Source organism: Colobus angolensis, unplaced genomic scaffold (genome assembly GCF_000951035.1).
Source record: "Colobus angolensis palliatus isolate OR3802 unplaced genomic scaffold, Cang.pa_1.0 Scaffold164, whole genome shotgun sequence".
NCBI classification, from domain to species: Eukaryota; Metazoa; Chordata; class Mammalia; order Primates; family Cercopithecidae; genus Colobus; species Colobus angolensis.
The window spans coordinates 5838689-5852696 of NW_012114755.1; the positions used below are offsets into that span (position 1 = coordinate 5838689).

At 34.9% G+C, this 14008-nt stretch overlaps 1 protein-coding gene across 1 annotated transcript in view; it reads left to right on the forward strand.

Moving 5' to 3' along the window:
* Window positions 1–14008, forward strand: part of ANO5 (anoctamin 5) — a 72242-nt gene that overhangs the window by 10898 nt on the left and 47336 nt on the right. The window contains exons 4-8 of the mRNA XM_011937528.1: window positions 332–445; window positions 5162–5230; window positions 6488–6772; window positions 9843–9956; window positions 13235–13350. Of these exons, the coding sequence (XP_011792918.1) occupies window positions 332–445; window positions 5162–5230; window positions 6488–6772; window positions 9843–9956; window positions 13235–13350 (698 nt within the window). The remainder of the gene's footprint in view (window positions 1–331; window positions 446–5161; window positions 5231–6487; window positions 6773–9842; window positions 9957–13234; window positions 13351–14008) is intronic.

Consider the following 14008-nt stretch of genomic DNA (forward strand, 5'->3'; position numbering starts at 1 on the left):
TATATCCATATATATATATATATATCCATATATATATATATATATATCCATTTCATATTTTGGTATGTTTGCAGCATTTTTGTTGTATGTCCATGTAGTTAACATGCTTATCTTCCTCCTGAGTCATTATTGCTTAATCTTTTATATGGAATTTCACTTTATAAAACAAAGCATAATCTGTTGCTAAAAACTCTGGTTATTTGTCTTGACTTGTCATTTCAAGACTGAAAAAAAAGTAGCTGGTGACCAAATTATAAATAATTCCTTTTGTGCTTTTGCCATTTCAGAATAAAACTATAATTTACATTTGTGTCATTTATGTCTCCTGCAGTTTCAAAAAAATCAGCAAAGCAAAGATTCTATCTTCTTCCGAGATGGGATTAGGCAAATTGATTTTGTGCTTTCCTATGCTGATGACATAAAGAAAGACGCAGAGTTAAAGGCGGTAAGTGCATTATAAGAGAAATGGGAATAATAAAAAGAAGCACATTTTATAGTTTCACATGGATATCTGCATTGAATTATGTTGTAAAAGTGAAAGGCCCTTAAGTGTTACTGAAACCTTAAACTGAGCAAGATAACTGTAAAGTAGGCAGCCCAAGAATAGACATGTAAAGTCAATGTTATTTTTTGGATATTTTGCATATTAACTTCTTTTTCTTCTTCTTCCAAGTATCTGATTCTTTTTATAGCTCACTTTAGTATTAAATGTAACATCCAAAATTTGAAGTATGTGTCTGAATATAATAATTACCTTTTGTATGATATTTTCATTTTGGAAATATATGACTAATCTATTCCTCCAGGTATAGCCTTTATATTGTGCTCTATTCCTGATTTTGTTTAATTTGTATTACACATCACTTTATGAGCTTATTTGTTCATGTTTTTACTTGTTTGCTGTCTCCAACACTATAAATTAAGTTTATGGGGCCAAGTACTTTGTCTTGTTTATCGCTCTGTACCCAAATCCTAGAACAGTGGTTGGATTATAATGGATGCTCAATAAATACTCAGTATTTGAAATCATAAATTAATCCATTTTTATACACACATTTACTTATATACTTACAAAATAAATGTCATATAAAATAAAAATTAAAAATAAAGATATTATTCCCACAAGACTCTGTACACATACAGGTCTGTCCCTTTTTTCCACCCACTGCCTCGAAAGCCTTCTACCAGGCCTCTGAAATTCATGAACCGTCATCATTTTCGTCTCTTCTCTGAACGTTCCTGTAGCAGTCCTCTCAAATGATGGTTATTTTTCTTTACACAGCATTTCCCTAGAGATGGGGTAAATGCTGCTTGCCCTCCTTGTATCTTGTTGCTATGTTCTCCTTCACTTGTCCCTGAAATTCCTGAGCTTTAAATCTCATCAGATTTATTATTATCCTGCATTTGTTTTTGTCATTTATCTGTCTCTGCATCTTCTATTCCTCAACAGTTTTAGCTCCTGGATCACTGTCAGTCTTTCCAGCAATCTTTTTAAATCATTGATAGTATCAATTCATACTTAGATGATTATTTTGACACTCTGGCCTCTCTGTTCCTTGAACTCCCTTTTCCAATGATCTTAGCTTCTACTCAGCCATTCACTCACCTAGAACTTGTCATTACTAATAACTGCAACTATTTGTAATTTCATTCTATGTGTACAACTGTCTGATTACACCTCACATCTTTCTGATCCACATTCTTCCTCCTTCCACCTCACCAGGACCAGGTAAGAGGCAATCATCTTACTGATTTTTGCTGCTCTTATTCCCCTCTCACTCTTTATTCAGTTTGTGTCTCATTGTCAACAATTGTAATTACTGTGTTACATATCTCATCAAGTCTCTTTCCCCTCTCCCAGTTGTGCTTGACAAAGCAACAACTTTAGTTAAACCCAGCCCCACCTACTACATGCCAACACACATGCAGAAAGGAAAACTTACAATTTACTGACTGACTTTACCTTACATTCGTGCCCATGGACCTTAACTGGGTCCTTATGCTTTGTGGCAATCATACTTTCCTTCCATATTCTATTGTTTCCCACTTTCTTAGATGACTGTTTTATAATGATTTTTTCTCTCCTCACACCTCCAATACCTCCTTCCCATCTTCAAGCTTAGCTGATCACATTTTTCTGCTTCATTGAGAAAACTGAAGCAAGAAGATAAAACCTATACATTTCTACCACCACATCTGTCCATCCACCAGGATTTTTGCTTGTGTAAGCTATCTTACTCTTTGTTACCATAGACAAACTATTTAGCCTTCTACCTAAAGGCAACTCCTCCACGTGTGCCCTGCATTCTGTTTCCTCTTGCCTACTATTCAGGAGTACCAAAGACAACTCTGGGGTTTAGGGGTTCATTACAAAGAATCACAGGACTCGGTTTATAGTCATGCTTATGGAGACATTTTATTACAGTGAAATGATAAGAAGCAAAACTAGCAAGGGAAAAAGCTCATGGGACAAAGTCTAGAGGAAACCGGGAACAAGTTTGTAAGGATTCTTTTCTCAGTAGAATCACAGGATATACACTTACTTTTTCCAGCAACAATGTATGAAAACACATGTGAAATATCTATTGGGCAAGCCCATTAAAGTGTACTAGGTTTTTATTAGGGGCTGGTTACCTTGTTTCCTTCAGCCTAGCACTTACCAAAATTTCATACTCCCAGAAGGAAAGCAGATATTCAGCATAAATAACACTATTTGGAAAAACAGTATAGGCAAAGTGAGTCACTCGTATCAGTTCTGGGAGTGGAGGGAACTCTTCAGAAAAGCAAGTCCCAGACACTAAGACCAACCTTTTGAAAGTTGCAGGCAGGCCTTTCTAAGGATAGGAGTTTAATGCCTGCTTTGTTAACTCATTTCTGTATACCTATTTTGGGATATTGCTCCTAAAGTTAGTTCCTCTTTCTCCTAAATTATATTTGATATTCTTTACTAGGCCATTTTCTTCAGTGAACAAATAGGCTGTTAATTTTTCTATATTAAAAAGTTATGAATAAAAACCCTCTTTTTGTCCCAGTTTTCCTATTAGCTACTATTTCTGTATTTTTTTTTCTGCTCAATTATATATTAAACTCATTCTTTTCAAGCCTTCATCCCAGCCACTCTGCCCATCTCCTTGTATAAAATCCAGTGGTCAAGACTTGGCCCTCATCTTACTTGACCTATTAGCAATATTTGACACAGTTGATCCTTCCCTTTTCTGTTGTGTATGTTCTTCATGTGGCTTCCAGGACTCCACATTATCTTAGTTGTTTTCTTATTTCACTAGCTGCTCCTTCTCAGTCTTTACTTCTCCTAAATCTCTTATTATTGAAGTGCCTCAGGGCACAGTCCTTAATCCTCACCTTTCCTTAACTTACACTGATGTATTTGATGATTCTGTCTGTTTTAAAATAATATATTTTATGATTTTATATACATTAATCATACAATCCCTGAATTTACTTTTCCAGTCCACATTTCTCTTCCAACTGTGCATAACTAAATGACTATCCTGCATCTCATACCTTCAATAAGGTACTGGCATAACAACAGACACACAGACTAATGAAATAGAATAGAGAATCCAGATTTAAATCTATGCATTTAAAACAAGCTCATCTTTGAAAAGGGGGCCAAGTGCATACAATGGAGAAAAGGTAAGCTTTTCAATAGATGATACTGATAAAACTGGATAATTATATGTGGAAGAATGATACCAGACGCATAGTTCTTACATACAAAAGATCAAATCAAAGTGGATTAAAGCTTTGACTGTAAGAACTGAAACTTTGAAACTACTAGAAGAAAACACTGGGGAAATGCTCCAGGATGTTGATCTAGACATACTTCTTTGGTTAAGACCAGGCAATTAAAGGAAAAATAGACCACTGGGATTATATCAAGCCAAAAACCTTCTGCACAGCAAAGGAAAAGTGCCCATTATTGGATGAATACATAAAGAAAACGTGGCAAATACATATAATGGAATATTTTTCAGCCATTAAAAAAATGAAATATTATCATTTGCAGCCATCAATGGAACTGGAAGCCATTACGTTAAGTGAAATAAACCAAGCACAGAAAGACAGATGTCATATGTTCTCACTCATGTGTGGGAGGTAAAAATGTGGATCTCAAGATAGAGTAGATTGGTGGCTACCAGAAGCCAGGAAAGGGAAGGGGAAGGAGGGAGATAAAGGGAGAAAAACAGTATAAGTGTATTTATTACTACTGAACTGTACACTTAAAAATGGTAAAGATGGTAAGTTACATATGTATATTTTAACTCAATAAAAATGTCTTAAAAATATAAAAATACTTTTTTTGTCATCAATACATTGCTTTAATAAAGGCTGGGTGGGTGGTTCACACCTGTAATCCCAGTGCTTTGGCAGGCTAAGGCGGGAGGATCAGTTGAGGCCAGGAGTTCAAGGCCAGCCTGGGCAGATAATGAGACCCAGTCTCTATAAAAAATTTTTTTAAAAAGTATCCAAGTGTGGAGATGCCTGCTTGTAGTCCCAGCTACTCAGGAGGCTGGGGAGGATCACTTGAGCCCAGGAGTTTGATGCTATAATGGGCTGTGATTACAACACTGTACTCCAGCCTGGGTGACAGAGCAAGATCCTGTCATTACAAAACAAACAAGCAAACAAACAAATGAAAAACTAAGTACCCAAGTGATTATTTTCAGTAATGACCTATAGTTAAATTTAAGTTTACTTTTTGCTAAGTGAAGCCATTTTGTCCTTCTGGATTAAAAAGTCTTGATGACATATTGGCTTAAAATTCCATTAAATATATAGTTTATTTGAAGAGTATTGATCTTTGTAATAGTGAGTCTTTTCAACTTGGAGCATGTCTCTCTGTTTATAAAGTTTTTTAAATTTACGTTATTCAGTAAAGTTTTGTGCATTTCTTCAGATAGAGGTTCTGTGTATTTCCTGGTGATTATTCCTAGATATACTGCATTTTTGTAGTTGTTGCGAATTATAGCACAAGAGAAAAACAGTACCTGACATTCAGATGGAGCACTTTTAAATACAACCATGGGAGAGGCAGAGAGCCATCCAAAGTCACAGCCATTGTATATTGAATCTGTCAATACTGAGCAAATAAAACAAAAGTGTTCTGCATAATTCTGTTGATTTTTTTTTTTGGTCATAGGAAAGAAGAAAAGAGTTTGAAAAAAATCTCAGAAAAACAGGTCTTGAGTTGGAAATAGAAGATAAAAGGGTAAATGTAGTTGATAATTTATACCAGACTCTTTAAGTGTTGTTTTCTCCTATTCTGGCCTTTGGCTGGATAGACTCTGTGTTTGGGGGCAATACAATAGCTCTTTTGGCTACAGATACGTGCACTGGGATGATGGGGCCTGTAGTCTTACAGGTAAGTGGATGAGTACTGTGAATATGCAGTAATAAATGGACACAGTTTGCATTCAGGATACAAAGAAAAAGAAGATGTGGACTTTTTCTCATAACAGTTTCATTTTGAAGTCTGGCTATAATCTGGTCCCCTAAATGATTAACCAGGCTGTCTTGCAGCATAACCTGCTGTTTAAGCCAAGACATTCTTTCTGTTCATGAATATACCATGTTTTCTTTTTAAACTCATTTTTACTGTTTTTCTAGAATTTCCTTCAAAATTGGTTTTAAAGTCCTATTTAATATCTCACCCTATCTATGAAATTTCTAATAGTTTCAGCCTGGGCAACATAGCAAGATCCTGTCTCTACAAAAAATAAAAAATAAAAAATTAGTTGGGCATTGTGCCTGTTGTCCATCTACTTGAGAGGCTGAAGCAGGAGGATTGCTGGAGCCCAGGAGTTTCATGGTTGTGCCACTGCACTGCAGCCTTGTCAACAGAGTGAGGCTCTGTCTTAAAAGAAAAGAAAAGAAAAGAAAAACTAAAGCATTACTCTCCAGTTCTCCCATTTTCAGTGAACTAATAAGTTATTATACCATACAATCCGTAACTTTTCCTATGCAATGAACCTTTATTACCTAAAGTTCTTCCTCTTTGTGTAGGCTAAACAAAGAAGTTGGGTAAGAAGAGTGAGTGCATTTTACAGTCTATATGTATCCCTTATATAACTTAAGTAAAATTTTGAACTTATAGCTAGTTACTAAAAACTTAAGAAATTGCCCAGAACCACTTAGGTAATTGTGGATTTAGAGATGAGTATACATTGACCATGAAATATATTTTTAAAAATATTCTTTCTCTGTTTGTGTGTGTCTTTATATGTCTCTTTCTGTCTTTCACATATATACACACATTATATGTATACATATACACATGTTTATGTAACTATAACTGTATGTTTTGTGAATTTTGTTTTCTCAAAGTTTTGCCTGAAAATTTCAAAAAATTGAAAATACTTTGATGTGTTTGAGATTTTATAAAACATTATTTATTTTATTTAATCAGCTCAGTAACAAACTGATCAGTAAGCTTTCTGCTATTTTGCTTTTTTTTTTTTTTATGCAGGACTCTGAAGATGGAAGAACTTATTTTGTCAAGATCCATGCCCCTTGGGAGGTATTAGTTACCTATGCTGAAGTCTTGGGAATCAAAATGCCTATTAAGGAGAGTGATATTCCCCGACCTACGCACACTCCCATGAGCTATGTGCTTGGGCCTGTGAGACTCCCACCCAGTGTGAAGTATCCCCATCCTGAATATTTTACTGCCCAATTCAGCAGACATCGGCAGGAGCTCTTCCTCATCGAAGATCAGGCAACCTTCTTTCCATCCTCATCAAGAAACAGAATTGTAGGTAGAGAAGACCTTTGGGCACATCCCTTTGAATACGAGATATATGCTTGTGTGTGCTTTTATACATGTGCAGATGTCATACCATTTCTGCAAGGTGTTTCTGTATAGGAGGATATAAGCATTTGGTGATATTGAGCAGTTTGAAAGTGTAATTAGACCACATAAACCCATTAGCCTCCCTAACTCTCAAACTGTTGTTTAAAAATGAGTGGTTGATGGTATGGATGTAGTAAAGGAAGAGATGTTATACAGTATTGGAAAAAGCAATTAATTGAGAGCTAGAGGACTTTGATTTTGTAAGATCTTTGTAAAGTGGTTTTACAGTCTTGGAGTTTGGTTTTATATAGTCAGTGCATAGTAAAGGAAATATTTATCATTCCAAATGGAAATAGAATGTTTTAATTTCTTTATATATGGATAGAATTTGAGAAACCTCAAAACTTTTTTTCCTTCATTTAAAACTATTTTCTTTCTTCTAAATAGTATTGTTTTCTCTGCATTTGAAGTCCTAGGATCTTTAAGTTTCCCACTAAAAACCTCTCTCACAAAGAATCATGGTTTTGTGCCACTGTTTCTTTGTGCTTAGACAGTAATAATATCCACTTCATAGGTTACCTAGATAATTAAATTAGTTCAGATATAAAAAGCTTTGAGCAGTACCTGGCACTATTTTCTTAAAACACTCTCATAATAAGCAGAAGCTATTGTTGTTCTGCCCACCAGAATGTCAACAAGCAAACTTCCTTGAGCATCCCCCCAAAAAACTGTTGCCATGGCCTTTGCTCTTGATTTGTCTTCTTTTGCTTTCCCTGAACCACTTCCACCTCTTGGTAGCCATTGCTTTGATTGTGCTTTATCTTCAGGATAGCACTGGCAAAGCCATGTTTCATCCCTGTCATAATTCTTCAAAGAAATTCTTAAGGATCTTGATCCTACTTATTTAAAATTTCCATTGAAAACTGCTTTTGTCTACAGGTGAACTGAATACAACAATTTTCACACCCATTGATTGGAAAGTTTGTTCAACTATAATTTTCCAGTCAGAATGGTGAAACCTGAATCAGTTGAGATATCTGTGGTGTTGGCCTATTATTTGTGCTGTTCGTCTTTGATCCTCTTCAATTAGGGCATGAACAAGGTGAATTTTTTCCTTGCAAATTGATGTGAACGGTCTGCTGCTGTGGGCTTCATCTTTGACATCATCTCATCCCTCATCCCTTCTTAAAATGAGTTATTCATTTATAAACTGTTGATCTCTTTAGGGGGATTATCTTCATAAACTTTTGGTAGAGCATCAGTGAGTTCACCATTCTTCCCCCCAAGCTTCACCATAAATTTGATATTTGTTCTTGCTTCAATTTTAGCAGAATTTATGTTGCTCTGACAGCGGCCCTTTTCAAACTGATGAGTCCTTCTTAGTCCCTCAAACTAAATCCTGTTCGGACATGTTATAACAAGTTAGTATGAGTTTAATTTTGTGCATAAAATTTGAAAACCACACATATCCATTTTTCATGAGTCTTTTGAAGACTCCCTTGTACCCTGAGAAAAAAAAGGTGGGGGAAATCACTTTCCCTTTTGGCACCAGGGAAAATCTACTTCTTTTACATCTATCCTTACCCCTGCAGTATCTCCCTTTTGTTGTTACTAATGGTTTATGGTAACAAAGACCAGACACACTTCACTTTCTCCAAATTCTCATTCTTCATTTTATAAATGGTTAGCTGAACTGTTTATCCTCATTGATCCATCAGAACAAGAAGTTGACCTTGACTTGACCAAACTTTAATTAAGCTTCTCTTCTCCCTGTAAGAACCTGAACATTGACCTACCCTCAGCTTGAGCCAATATTGTCATGTGTAGCAGCTCCTCCTTAGCATAAAGGAAGATCATCCCTGATGGTTGCTTACTTCTCCCTATGAATGAGATCACTTTTCTGCCCAACCTTTCAGATGTTTGCAGATCTCTGAATCTTTCTATTGCAATAGTCCCTCTCCACCTTTTGCAATAATTTTTTTCAAATAATGTCTTTGCAGGCCTAAATTCAGTTTTGTTTTTTTTTTAATTTTACAATACTATACTTTACTTATTATCATAGCTTTATAATACATCTTAATACCTGGTAGCATAAATATTTCCACTTTGTTAACATCCCAAGACAGAGTTCTTACTTTGGTGAATCTTTCCTAAGGAAATAATCCAAAATATGTAAAACAGGTCATATTTATGACATTATTTATAAAAAGTAAAACTACCTTGCATAAATTATGATTTCTTTACCAAGATGGGATATTGAGCTGCTCTTAACATGGATGATGAGTTTAGATGATGATGATTCAAGAACTACAACCATTCCAATCAAAGAGTCTTTGAATGGTAAAATGTAAAAGAAAGGAAAGGTTGGGGACTATGTATAAAACAGTGCTGAATAAAAACAAATTTAGCAATTAGAAATACAGAAATTTTGAAGAGTTGCTGGAAGATAAAAAGCAGATGAGATTGAATTCACAGAAATACAAGAACAGAGAACACCAAAGCCCAATTATATTCAGGATAAAACTGATAGAAATATGCAAGTCATTGCAAAGTGGCTGTAGAGATAGGATCACCTTGGCTAACAAATTCAGATATCAGGTAAAAGGCCTTGTAAAAATAATTAATTGAAGAAATATTCAAGACAGCTTGGATAAATATCAATTCTACTCCATATTCCCCCAATTGAACTGTTAGTAGTGACATTAGTCTCCTACTTGAAGCCCTAATTATAGTAGAAATTCTGGCACAAAGAACTAAAGAGGAGCTTTGGACAGGAGAAACAATAAATTATGGTCCATTCACCTCTTCACCCCATCAAAGGAATGGGGAGTTCTTGGACTCAGAAGCTAAAATATCTGCAAACTCCATATAATCCCACACTCTACATATTCCAGACAACCAAGGGAAGCTTCCTTCTGTAATTCGAGCCTGTATCTACATTCAAAGTAGACATTGTTAAATTGTGATTGAAAGGAATGTGGAAAGCATAAGTTCTGAAATGTGATAATGTCTTTTTGTACTTACCTTGTAGGTGTACTATATTCTCTCAAGATGTCCTTTCGGCATAGAAGATGGGAAGAAAAGGTTTGGGATTGAAAGGCTGCTAAACTCTAACACTTATTCATCTGCCTATCCACTCCACGATGTATGCATAGGTTTGATTGTGAAATTCTGAGCTTATTTTCCTCCTGCCATGTTCATTACTGGGAGAGAGAATCTTCCTTTACTTCAAATTGCTTAGTTTTCTAGGAGAGAAAATCCCCAAAGACTTCCTGGTTCCAAGCTGAGAGCTTTACCAGCTTTGGCGAGATATATACTAAATGTGTCTTTGAAGTTTCAAATGGACACGTATTTTAAAAACTTTTACATTTGCAAATGACTTTTTATTAGAACCCATTTTGAAAACAGCAGTCACATTAAAAGAACATTTTAGAACATAATATTTGGAAATTTCTATCTGAGTCCATTAGTTCTTTTCTCATTTATAAAGTTTTGAAGCTGTAAGGAATTTAAATTACATGCATTCACATATTCATTCATCAAATACATGATTGGCTTCAATTATATGCAAAGCATTCTGTTAGCCATTATTGGAACACAACCATGAATCCAAGCTCATAGTCTAGGACTCTCCTAGAAATAAAGCATGTGTACAATTGCAATATAAACTAAAGCATAAGAATACTTCAGATGTTATGACAATTGATATTCAGAAGAATTTTTGGGGGGGGCTGGCAAATCATTGTACAAAAACATTGAGTTTAAAAGTTTAATAGAGAAGTGACATTTTACATGATTCGCCTGTTGAACCAAACCTGAAAACTTGGCCTTGGAACCCGTACTCAGCCTAATTTCTTAGCCTAATACAATAATTTTGTATTTTTAGTAGAGACGGGGTTTTGCTATGTTGGCCAGGCTGGAATCGAACTCCTGATCTCAGATGATGGAAACTTTTTGATGAAAACTTTCTCATTTGAATAGCCAGTGTTTAAATTTCACCACCTGTTGACAGTAGAAATCCTGTGGCTCAATGTGTATATATTCTACTTTGAGATCATCCCTTGGACATCTATTTTTATTGTTTCTTTTGTTACAGTTTTACTCTTCCATACTTAAAAAGACTTTTTGATGATGTATTCTCTTTGCAAGAAATATAGTTCTCAGTAATAGAAGAAACAAATATTTTAATTGAAACAAGTGGCAGCTAAATAATTCCCCATTTTTTGAACAGTGTTGCTGTACTAGTTACCAAAAGCCCAAAGCCAAGCTCTTCCTTTTCTAGGACTTGGTCTGTTATGCTAGTTTTCCTCTGTTAATATTTAATTTTTGTTTTGTTTACTTTTGTTTTTTGAGATGGCGTCTTGCTCTGTCCCCCAGGCTGGTGCGCAGTAGTGCAATCTTGGCTCACTGCAGCCTCCATCTCCTGGGTTCAAGCAATTCTCCTGCCTCAGCCGCCTGAGTAGCTGGGATTACAGGCACATACCACCACGCCTGGCTAATTTTTGTATTTTTCATAGAGAAAGGGTTTTGCTATGTTGGCCAGGCTGTAATTGAACTCCTGACTTCAGATGATATGCCCGCCTCAGCCTCCCAAAGTGTTGAGATTACAGGCATGAGCCACCACAACTGGTCAATATGCAATATTTATTCAGTAGTATGAGAATTTACTCTAGGTCAGTTCAACACTGATTAGTTTTTTTGTTTTTTTTTTTCTTTATGTGTTTCCTGTAAGAGTAGAAGAAATTTTCCAAAATGAGTCACCATTTTCAACAGGAGTGTCAATTTAGTAACTTAAGTATTAGAAAAAACAAACAGCCTCTTCTTTTATTCAACAGCCCTTGAACACATATATAGTACCTAATCACTGAGGATTGGTTCCAGAACCAATCCCCTGACCCTTGGATACCAAAATCCCAGCATGATCAAGTTTATTATATAAAATATAGTAGTATTTGCATATAGCCTACACACACACATTCTTCAACATACTTTAATTCATCTTAGATTATTTATAATACCCAATGCAATATAAATGTAAATAGTTGTTATGGTGTGTCTTTTTAAATTTTTTTTTACTGCTGTCTAAAAATATTTACAATCTTCTGTTGGATAGATTTGTGGATACAGAACCTGCAGATACAGAGGGCCCACTGTCACATTTTTTTTTTCCTGGGGCAAAGAAACTCTTAGGAGATTATAGATTCTAAATAATAACGTGGACATTTGGTAAAGCAGATATCTAAAGTAGGTTAATAAACACTTTGCACTGCATTCTGTGCTAATCTTTCTTCACAAAAGATCTTATTCTTTTTTCTAAAGATTTTGAGGTTTTTTTCAATTAATTTTTAGGGCATTAATTCTATCCTTACAATGCCATATCATAAAGCCAAACTAATGTCTTCAGTCATCAGCAGTTTTAAACTATACATGTAGCCTTTCAGTAGAGTTATATAGGCTCATTGGAAATGCAATGTCACTGAGCTATCACTAGAGATAGCTATAACTTACTGTTGATTTTACTTTTTAATCTTTCTTTTCTTCTGAATGCAACATTAGGTACTGGATTTTCCCTTATGTGCTTTACAGAATCATTTTTCAAAATACCCACATAGGCTGCTTTTTTGGTTGTTTAATTTCTTAAGATTCAGTTGAATTACCTACAGAAGAAGAAAAAAGTTGGAATCTTGGTGATGCAAAATGTAATGCCTTATCATATATATATTTTCACATGTGCTAAATTTTAAACTGGATATCTATTCAGTGCTCCCTTCAGCAGTTCATTTGTCTATGGTAAAAACAGAATGTCTTAAACAGCCACAGTGTACACAATACTTTGCTGGGCCATGAAAATATATAAATAATATTAGTCGGTATCTAACAATGGGAGAAGAGCTTATGCATGAAGCAATACTGAGCCCCTTAAATGCTAAAGGTTTTTGTAATATTTTAAGTTCTTTGGCAAGTGGCTATAAGAAAGGTCAGAACAGGAGTTTCTTCCCATAATAGCAGTATGACCTTGGATTCATTGCTTAACGTTCCTTGAGGTTTAATTTTTTCATCTATAAAAAATGTGTTAGCCCATTTCTAAAGTCCTATCTAGTTATATAGTGATATGGCTCTCTGGGCCTGGAATATTATATTAGGATTTGAGTAGAGAAGAAAGGGCATTCCACGTGAAAGAATAGCTTGAGTAAAGCCAAAGTCTTACACTTTTACTTGTATTTTGAGATAGCTTTGTGTGATAATTTAATAAATAGATATTATTATAGTTTGTGAAATAATTTCATATCAATTGAATATGAAATCTAAAAGTAAAAGAAAACATACCCTTGTTTACTAACCTTCTTAGAACAGCAGTGTTTATTTACTTCACCTTTGTCTTTTGCTTCATCTTTTATGTACCCGCCTCTTGAATATCTGCAGGGTCAATATTGGAAGCCATCAGAACCTCCCAATCCCACCAATGAAAGATACATACTTCACCAGAATTGGGCTCGATTTTCCTATTTCTACAAGGAGCAGCCATTAGACTTAATTAAGTAAGTTTCATACATAGGATCAGACCAATTAAAACTTGATAATATGATTTTTATTCACAATGGCATAATATTCTGTTTTATTTAACTACTATTTTCACCCACTACATTTCACAACTTCTTGGTTTCATATCTACCCTATCAATTAGCAATTCATTTAGGAGAATTTTGTTGCTAAATTGATGAAAGACAACAGAGATAGTATAGTGGTTAAGAGGTTAGACCTTAGCATTTAACTAGGCTGAATTCCAATCCAAGTTCTGCCTCTTCAAAGTTATATGAATTTGGTCAAGTTACTTAACCATTATGAAAATAGGAATAACAATATTACTACTTTTTAGCATGGTGGTTATAATATCTATACTATCTGTAAAATGGGAATAGCAATATTTCTGCTTTTTAGCATAGGGACTAGCACTTAGTGTTTAATACATATTAGTTTTTGTTTCTCCTGAAGTCCAGAAATTTGGAACATAAGACAAAGGTTGTGTATTGATGTTTGTGTGTGTGCTCTCAGTAAGCTGTGACGACATTTGTTCTATGACCTCAATCCTTTAGACAGTTTCATTAGCTAAGCAAGAAGAGTATGGTTGCAGGTTATTGCTTTAAAGCATAGCAATACTATAAGCATACAGGATATTAGGAGACTTCTATAATTTTA